This window comes from Glandiceps talaboti, chromosome 4 (genome assembly GCF_964340395.1).
Source record: "Glandiceps talaboti chromosome 4, keGlaTala1.1, whole genome shotgun sequence".
In the NCBI taxonomy this organism is placed as follows: Eukaryota; Metazoa; Hemichordata; class Enteropneusta; family Spengelidae; genus Glandiceps; species Glandiceps talaboti.
This window is the reverse complement of record NC_135552.1, coordinates 10,714,694-10,725,121: the sequence shown is the minus strand read 5'-3', so window position 1 is coordinate 10,725,121 and position 10,428 is coordinate 10,714,694. Positions and strand designations below refer to the sequence as shown.

General features: G+C 36.9%; 2 protein-coding genes across 2 annotated transcripts in view; both read right to left on the bottom strand.

Moving 5' to 3' along the window:
* Window positions 1-5,570, bottom strand: LOC144434150 (17-beta-hydroxysteroid dehydrogenase type 6-like). Its single transcript, XM_078122605.1, has 6 exons — window positions 5,538-5,570; window positions 4,423-4,558; window positions 2,920-3,273; window positions 1,855-2,116; window positions 850-1,013; window positions 1-242 (listed from the first exon to the last, which is right to left on the bottom strand). The coding sequence occupies exons 1-6, from the start codon at window positions 5,568-5,570 to the stop codon at window positions 1-3; spliced, it is 1,191 nt and encodes a 396-aa protein (XP_077978731.1).
* A 1,449-nt stretch (window positions 5,571-7,019) lies between these two features.
* The window catches only part of LOC144434149 (17-beta-hydroxysteroid dehydrogenase type 6-like), a 4,251-nt gene continuing 842 nt past the window's right edge, over window positions 7,020-10,428 (bottom strand). The window contains exons 2-4 of the mRNA XM_078122603.1: window positions 9,805-10,063; window positions 8,151-8,314; window positions 7,020-7,261 (exon numbers count right to left, since the gene is read on the bottom strand). Of these exons, the coding sequence (XP_077978729.1) occupies window positions 7,020-7,261; window positions 8,151-8,314; window positions 9,805-10,063 (665 nt within the window). The remainder of the gene's footprint in view (window positions 7,262-8,150; window positions 8,315-9,804; window positions 10,064-10,428) is intronic.

Genomic DNA, 10,428 nt, shown 5'->3' with positions numbered 1-10,428 from the left:
TTAAGAACGACTTGGGTGAGCTCCTTTCATGGGAAGACCTTTCTGCAACAACTTTACTCGAATGTAATCGTGGATTTCTGCTGGTAGCCACGACAACGGTATAAACAGCAATTTGGCATCTAAACCGCATACGTAGCGTTGACGTGGTTTTACGGATGTTAGGGCATGCTCCATGGCTGACACTACCAGAGACAGGTTAGTGTTCGTCTTCGTTTTCAAGCCATCAATCGTTCTATTCACATCTGTAAATTCACAACAGACAATAAACGTTTAACTGCATTGCTACACAATATCACAAAATACATATAGCAGATTTGATTTATTAAATTTTGTAAGATTGAAGGCTAGTGGTCCATAGATATCACCTCTAAAACTACCACCGACCAACACTGCAAACTTGAAGTAGGCTGTCTATCTATAGACCGAGGCTGGGGATACTCAATGTATATGGTGTGGTCTTTCGGGGGTTTGCATTTTCAGATGTTGGCTTATATGGGGGTGTAGATTTAGTGAGGCTGGCCTAAAATTGGCAGGGAAAATTGGTCAGCTAGCTGGTGATTTGGGGCGGCCAGTACATTATATCCTACCCGAAGTTTTTATCCGGAAAATGCATCTTCTCTTACACAAACCCGGCTTTCAAATTTGCAACTTGCATTCGTCAAAATGAGGTTATATTCTTAAACCCAATTGGGCTAATGTGGGGTCTGGGCCTATGGGGTAGAAAACCGGGGCTAGCTGCACAACCATGCCAAATGAGCGGATGAGTGTTGTAGTATGCTTCCTTACGGGGGGGGGGGGGTATAGATGGGTCATTATACACCTGCCACCTTGCTATTTGCTTATACTTACAATCCTGATACCACTCTTCACCGTATTCATTCTTGATCTCCGGGGTCTGGCTATTCCACTTTCTATCCATATGGTCCTTCAGTCCAGACATTTGGAAGAGATCGGTTCGGAAGAATCCTGGTTCCAAGATGTGCACTGAGACGTTAAATGGTCGTAACCAAAGTCTTGAAGGAGAAGAAAGTGTTCAATCAGAGGTCATCAAAAGAGTCACAATAAACTGATGAAATACAGGCTGAAATAATTGATAAGGTGTATAATATAACAAACAAACTGAAAATGATAAAACAAATACAATATCATGTACTATAAGGACGGACATGGACTGACACAGACAGGCTTACTGACCCGTTGCCATGACAGAATGATCGGAGACACTCGAACAGTGAGACCCCAGAGTGAGATTTAATGACGGAGATCTGATAGAGGCCACAACTATTGTCCAAATTATAGTGAAGTTTTTCATCGACAAACATGATACGTTAGCTAAACGCAGTGAAATAGAGTTACGACTCTTTTTTTTAATCTTCTTTCCAGAGTTTTCATTTTTACATGTACCCCACTTTTGACTTCAGCTCACATACTCGTTGTATGTACACCACACATTCTTGGGGATGGGAGTGATTCGCCCCCCCCCCCCCGTTTTTCCCATTTTCAATTTTTTGGCCAGTTTAATTAGAAGAGAGGAGGCGAAATAATTAAATTTTTTATCCTACATTGAAATATTTATCTCGTCCCTCAGTGAGACGAAACTCGTCCCCGTCTATGACGTCACAAGCCAAAGACTGGAGAACAATAGGTGAGTGTACATGTAACTGTAACTTCGTGGTTTCTCGGCCGCCTCGGGTCGGCCACTTATTTTGACTATTGTTTTCTAACTTATCATGCAATTTTGCATAATTATCCTTGCATTTACTGGTTAATACACATATACAGGAAAATTGTCAAGGCTGTGGCATGTGGAATTTTATGATCATACGGTTAAACGAACACATGTACAATGACTACCTGATGCCATCAGAGAAGCACTCCACGCCATACTTGGATATACAGTATGGCAACGACTCCTTCATACTAATGCGTCCGACGATACTGGCAACATTTACTATACGACCTTCAGCTTTCTTGATCAGTGGTACAAAGGCCATGGTGACCTGAATGACCCCTAGTGTGTTGATTTCAAAGACAGGTCTGTAGTCATTGCGGGAAAGCCAATCAGGCATTCCAAAATCACCAAGGATACCGGCGTTGTTTATAAGACCCCATAAACCTGACAAAAAAGGGAGACAACAACATCGCAAATGTTAATTGTTCGTCTTTCCATCAACAAGATACAACATTAAATAAGTTTCTATAAATAATTTCTGGGATATTGTACAATTGTACTATTTAATTTACAACAAAAATAGCTGTATATGTCACTCGATAGTAACGTGTACGTGTGTCATCGCCATTGCCAATGGTGATATTCGTACCAGGCATTCGGCAGGTTTGAACAAACTTAACTATTCCTACTACGCCTCTAGGTGGCGCCTGTCTAGGCTATTACAATGAATTTGCAAAATTGATACTGTCATGGCATTGTGTGTCTCTTTTATACCATCCAAAGGTCGTGGGTTTTGTTCAGCACACTTGGCTTATGGTCCACGGTCGCGATAATTGGCTAGGGTGACCTGTGTTGTAGTATCTTTAATTCCACCAGATTCAAGAAATGGAGGTCGGACACCACTCTGGACATTGCTTTTAAATTTAAACATAAAAAAGTTATCGCTCAAATGCTGTTCGCATTGCCAATATTTGTACCTTTTCCCCTTATCCACCCTGTTGACATACAAGTTTTGCCCGCTAAAAATACTGGCTGTTTTCCCCTCCCACTAGTACTGTATAAAAGAACAGTTTCGTTGGCTGCACCTACGTTCACAGCGGTGAACCAGTCTTCTCTTAGGCTGATAAGCGTGGTACAATACGTTGTATCTTACACACTAGGTCGGATCATGATGAAGTCATCATTATCATCAGTTCGCAGGAAATCCACCGTCACCTTGACAATTCCTACCTGTAGGGGGTACCTACCTGTTCCCTCAGGAAGTATCTCCTTGACTTCATCGCAAGCAGCAAGAATACTGTCATCTTTAGTGACATCCATCATAATAGTCTTAACACGATTCGATGTCTCTCTTTGTACGTCTTGCATTCCCTTCTCCGTCAGGCACGCTGCGATGACATTGAAACCAGTTTTGTCCAGTCGTTTAGTTACTTGGTTACCAAAACCAGAATCGCATCCCGTAACCAAGACGTACTTAGATGGGATGCCTTCGATGACAGGTAACCTTAGATACCAGTCCAACACTTTGTAGGCGATGAAGGCAATGATGAAGAGAAGTATCGTGTACAACATTGTGAAATCTGGGGAGAGAGAGAAAAGATAGTCAGACAGACAGACAGACAGACAGACAGACAGACAGACAGACAGACAGACAGACAGACAGACAGACAGACAGACAGAGGGGTGGATGGGTGGATGGATAGATAGATAGATAGATAGATAGATAGATAGATAGATAGATAGATAGATAGATAGATAGATAGATAGATAGATAGATAGACAGATAGATAGCTATAGATAGATACGCACGCACGCACACACATACATACATACATACATACATACATACATACATACATACATACATACATACATACATACATACATACATAAAATATATACATACACACACACACACACACACACACGCACACGCATACGTACAGAGCTGCCTTTAATACGGCTCAGTTGTGCTAAAATGGAAAAAAAGGGGGGAAAGTTAGCCTCTAAAGTAGGAGAGGACCTGATTCGATGATATAAATTATTCCATAAAACTGCTCCTTCAAACGAGAATGCCCGGTTGCTATATTCAGTCTTAACATTAGGTGCGTGTATATTATCAGCAAACCTAGAGTTATGACTGTGGAGAGTATTTGATAATTTAACACTATGGTTAGATAGCAAGGAGCAGTACATATGATGATAGATTTGTCTCTTGAAGTACAAGAACAGATAACGTTTACATCTAGTCTGAAGAGTAATCCAGCCTATGTTATTACAGTATACACATTATGTATTTGTATCACGTGGTGCACCCTCGGCTAATAAAAAACGACCAACCCTTTTCTGAAAAACAGTATTCAAATATTGTTTTATTTGTGTTACGCCTGATGTTCGCTGCGTGGTCAAAATGGGGGGGGGGGAACAAGAGTGATAAATATGACTTTCTTTTGTTTGTTTGTTTGTTTGTTTGTTTGTTTTGGAAGGAAGGAATGAAGGAAGGAAGGAAATGAAGAATTCTGGAGCGTATACCATGTTTAGCTGATATTTCTGCTGAGACCTTTGTCATATATTATGCTTAAGAAATTCAATTTCGAGTCCAACCAGACCCCCAGATACCATAACCTGTGCAATGATATCCCCAGCTACTCGAATGTTGAGAACTAGTAACGCTTTTAAGCTTTCAGAGCTGCCAAAAAATAACTGTCCATGGTTTGTGCTTTGATGCAATAACCTTTCCACGGATCACAGGACAGTTATGTAGCATACTACTACTACTACTACTACTACTACTACTACTACTACTACTACTACTACGCCCCGGGCTACTACGTACGTCGTTGCAAGGCCATACGGTCCGTGGTATCTATCTATCAATCTATCTATCTATCGGTATGTTTATTCTCAATTTATATCACTGCATTAACAAGAAATGGCGACGTCGTTATATGTACCACATACGTGGTTATCAAAAAATCATAAACCTACACCTCGATACACTTTGAACTGTGAAATGAGTTGTTCAAATAGAGGCCACTATAACTCTTTGTGAACAACACAAACGTTGTGAAAAAGTTCATTATTTCATATAAAATACATGTGAAAACTTACTTTACTGTTACAGCAGCTTTCTTCAAGTCTGTAACGATGACGCGATTTCAGCTCCTGTCTCAGAATACCTGGCAGACACACAGACTCTAATTCATTGTGTTATATAAAAAGAGCACTTTGACCCTCGAGGTCAAACCCACACTAATAGTACAGAGATATGGTGACATACAGGTCAACCCAATCAAGAGATATTCTAAAAAAAAGGGGGGGGGGTGTTTACTACACGGTTATGTTGGACACAACCACGCAAAAACCAATAAGAAACTGCACATGCTACAGGTGGTAGAAAAATTGGATGACTTCGGTTTCTGGCCATATTTTTTCTAAATGAAATGAACTATAACCTGCCACACCATGATCAGTGCAGACATCAAATGCTGACATCAAAACATTGGCGCCCACATGCCTACGTATTTCATTTAAACAAAATGTAGCAAGAAATCCAATCTTGTAGAATATGCAGTTTCTCCTCGGTTTCAGCGTAGTTTACCAAACAGAGCCAGTGAACACCGATATGAAATGGGCTGTAGTTATGTTCAGACACTCGTCGAGTGAATACACGAATACCCCAAGTCTGACTAAGCAATTACTCAATAACCAAGAAAATAAAGACATGATTGTGACGTATACCTTGTCTATTTTTGATAACTATTTTATTAAAAACTTTACTCCATTAAATGTAACTAAGAAATCTTCAAGAAAATATAACATCAATTCTCCAAAAACACAGGGATTGTACACTTTCATTTATTACTCCATACAAATTATATTGAAGTTGAGTAGACATCTTGAAGGCCCAGTTAGGGTTAAGATAACAATCCCCCAAGACAGTTGTCAAACAGAGTTATAGAAAGAAAACAAAAGAATGACCCAGACCAATGTAGTCTTTTGTAGCGCCGCTAATGAGATAACCGTAATGCGAGAACCTAGCCATGGGATTGACCCCTGGTCTGTAAATCTCGGAAATGGTTAGGATATATATGTACTTGTGCCCTACAAAATCACGATTTTCTCACAGCATGGAATTGATGGATATAGTTGAATTCTACGAATGTTGTGTATTCAACTTTTGCTACGATTCGGACAACGTCGTAAACCACATGCCTCTTTACGGCACCGTCCGAAACGCGTACCCTTTTTCGTTGATTCAGTAGAAATACAATGTGTGCTCAGGATTAAGATAATGTGTCGGCTGAGACAGCCTTTCATTATGACAGTATATACATATATCGTATAACAAGTTGAAATGGGTTGGATTTCTTTCTATTTGTGGAGATAAATACATAATTATAAATGATTTAATACATAAGGTATTCATGAATGTGATATTCACGCACTATCTTGATTGACCTACCTAAGTACCTAAGAGTTATGCAGCCTGGCAAGTTCAAACAGGTACTAAATAATCTGTATCGTTCTTTCGTATCAAAAAAGTTATTGTTGTGATGTACACAACTTGTTTATGTGACTCGACAAAATTCTTGCTAACACTGCTACATTTTATTGAATGTCTGTCTGAACAAAAATCTTACACTTTATTGTCTGCCTCAACAAAAAATCTTACATTTTATCTTCCGGCTAAACAAAAATCTTACTAAGACTGCTACATTTCATCGTCTGCCTCAACAAAAAATCTTACATGTTATCATCTGGCTCAACAAAAGTCTTGCTAACACTGCTACATTTATCGTCTGCCTCAACAAAAAATCTTACATTTTATCTCCCGGCTAAACAAAAATCTTACTAAGACTGCTACATTTTATCGTCTGCCTCAACAAAAATCTTACTAACATTGATACATTTTACAGTAAGACAAGTAAGATTTTGTTGAGCCAGACGATAAAAAATAAAATAAAAAACTTTAACAAAAATATATTTTGACTTTCAATTATATATAATCCTTAAAATAATTCTGGTTTGACGAAAAATAAAACAATATTCTCAAATAAATGCAAGCTTATTTCAATTAAAATAATGTGAACATGGAATAAAAGTACATAAACTGTTAAAATTAGTTTGTAAGTACGAAAAATATAAAATACTACAGCAAAAATAAAAAAATACTTTTGGCCTGAACGGCTTCCCATAATAAAGTGTAGCAGTACTAGTAAAATTCTTGTCGAGCCGGACTACGTTTTGTTTCAGGTTTTGTGATCTTAATTATAAGTATACAACGCAATGTTATATTTCGGTCACATCTTTCTATATAGAATGACATATATAGATATTTGAACTTCTACTTGTTCTGTTGTTCGACACACTTTCTGGGAAGAGGTTGTCTGTTTAACTTGATCAGTATGTAGTCTGCGATTTCGGACGGTAGGAGTGACATCGGCTTGAAGAAGAGATGGGCATCCCAACCAATCACATATCGTATTCTTGGTTTGATCGACATCAGGGCGTGTTCCATGGCTCCAGTCACCGCCTGTATGTTGGGCGAACATCTTGTCTTCAAATGCTCACCTGCTAGCATCCTGACTATAGAACCAAGAAGTAAAAAGTAGTTTAATGACTTGATGTAGAAGGTTTTACATGTTCATGTTTTCAGCACATCCAAAGCTTCTTTTAATTGTCCACCATTGATAAATGTTAACGACGTTAAGGTCACATACATTTCTAAATAACGACTCTATTGGTTGTACTAATCCACATTTATCTTGATTGTATATTTTGAAGTAGCCACTTAGATTCCTCTGATTAAATAATATTACTATACTTTATGTACTTTCATGTGCCCTCAGATTATGCTACCGAACCAGAAAGACTAGAGTTACACTTAGGTGACATAAATGTTTCGGGGTTTTTGGTTTTTTCTTTTACATCTATCACAACTTTGTTTTGTTTTGTTTGGTTTGGTTGCGAAACAAATCACAAACAAAATACATTCACAGATAGCGATCGAACGCTTATATGAAATGTTACATTTTATCTCGTTGTGAACACAAATAAACTATTTCACATCGTCATTCAACGTTTTTAGTTACGAATTACACAAACAAACTACAGGCACTGATAGCGCACGCGCATATGAAATATTACATTTTATCTCATATATTGTGAACACTAGTAAACAGTCTCCTTTTTTCATCTGACAGTTGATTTGTGCTCACGGTCAGATAACATCTGTCATTTTATATGCTTGCTCACTATCAGTGTCTTTATTTTATTTTCTGTAGTTTGTAAAAAGTTACAAAACTTTGTACAAGGCGTAAAAAATATCATGCTTCTTAACTGAGACTCTATAGTCACTCTGGTTTGGTAGTAAAATTTGGTTGCAAAGCTGTATCGGTAGAGGGCGATGTTTATTGTAAACGTCTATAGGTACGTCTATAGGCCAATACTGAAAATACAAGTTTTAATTACTCACATGCTTTGAACCATTCTTCTCCATATTCTTCCCGAATTTCGGGACCTTGACTCTCCCATTTGGCATCTAGTTTAGGTCTCATTGCTTCCCAATTATTCATGTTGGTGTTAAAGAAACCAGGCTCTATAGTACTCACACGAACCCCAAATGGATACATCATCAACCTGGAAATATAAAACAGCGTAAAATTCATCTTCTCGTTGACCCAGGTTTACTTTAGATATACAATGCACAATTTAGATATACAATGCACAATTTAGATATACAATGCACAATTTAGATTTACAATGCACAATTTAGATATACAATGCACAATTTAGATATACAATGCACAATTTAGATTTACAATGCACAATTTAGATATACAATGCACAATTTAGATATACCGTCAATGCACAATTTAGATATACAATGCACAATTTAGATATACAATGCACAATTTAGATATACAATGCACAATTTAGATTTACAATGTCAAATTTAGACATACAATGCACACTATAGACATACAATGCACAATTTAGATATACAATGCACACTATATAAATACAATGTACAATTTAGATATACAGTGCACACTATAGAAATACAATATACAATTTAGATATACAATGCACACTATAGAAATACAATGTACAATTTATATATACAATGCACGCTATAGAAATACAATGTACAATTTAGATATACAATGCACACTATATAAATACAATGTACAATTTAGATATACAGTGCACACTATAGAAATACAATGTACAATTTAGATATACAATGCACACTATATAAATACAATGTACAATTTAGATATACAATGCACATTTTAGATATACAATGCACGCTATATAAATACAATGTACAATTTAGATATACAATGCACAATTTAGATATACAATGCACGCTATAGAAATACAATGTACAATTTAGATATACAATGCACAATTTAGATATACAATGCACACTATATAAATACAATGTACAATTTAGATATACAATGCACAATTTAGATATACAATGCACGCTATAGAAATACAATGTAAAATTTAGATATACAATGCACAATTTAGATATACAATGCACACTATAGAAATACAATGTACAATTTAGATATACCATGCACAATTTAGATATACAATGCACACTATATAAATACAATGTACAATTTAGATATACAATGCACATTTTAGATATACAATGCACGCTATATAAATACAATGTACAATTTAGATATACAATGCACAATTTAGATATACAATGCACGCTATAGAAATACAATGTAAAATTTAGATATACAATGCACAATTTAGATATACAATGCACACTATAGTAATACAATGTACAATTTAGATATACAATGCACAATTTAGATATACAATGCACACTATATAAATACAATGTACAATTTAGATATACAATGCACATTTTAGATATACAATGCACACTATATAAATACAATGTACAATTGGTTGAGACCATCAGTACAAAGCATTAAAACCTTCATCATAAAGTGAAAAATCAAGTTGGTGCATACATTGAACTTTATGGTTTTCCACCTCTAAACTGCAGATAGTTCAACTAGATAACATCCATAGTGCATACATAGGTTATAAGCTGTATGATTCTCTACTTCACCGCACACTTTAATATATAACTTTACCTGAGTCCATCGGAGAAGGCTTCAACTCCAAATTTGGATATAGAGTATGCACCCCCTGGGAGGACGAATCTGCCCATGATGCTGGCTACATTGACAATTCTGCCTCGACTCTTCTTTATGAGTGGTAGAAATGTTGTTGTGACGTCAATCAAACCGAGTAAATTAACATCCAAACATTTCTGATAATCGTCACGGCTGTGCCATTCATACACCCCGTAGGCGCCAACGATACCAGCATTGTTCACAAGACCCCATAGACCTGTCACAGCGAAGAAAAAAATAGTTTGTAAATGAGCGAATAGTTGATGAGTGTGCATGTTGACCGACAGTGAAAGCAATGTTGAATTGGTGTAATCTTTGATATTCAATTTTACTTTCAAAAGTAAGAGAGGCTAAACCGCCAATAACTTGCAGGGTAGAGTTATAGACCATATACAACCCATGAAAAAACACCGGTGGGTTTTCTTTGCTCGTGGTAAGCATGAATGTGACAAGTTCCAAAGCAAAGAACACTGAGCCAGGACTTCATAACACTGCTGTTAAAATCCTACATGTTATAACGATTGAGTACGACTAATGTAGTGCTACACTACAACTTCCACAGATGATGAACAAACTGATAAA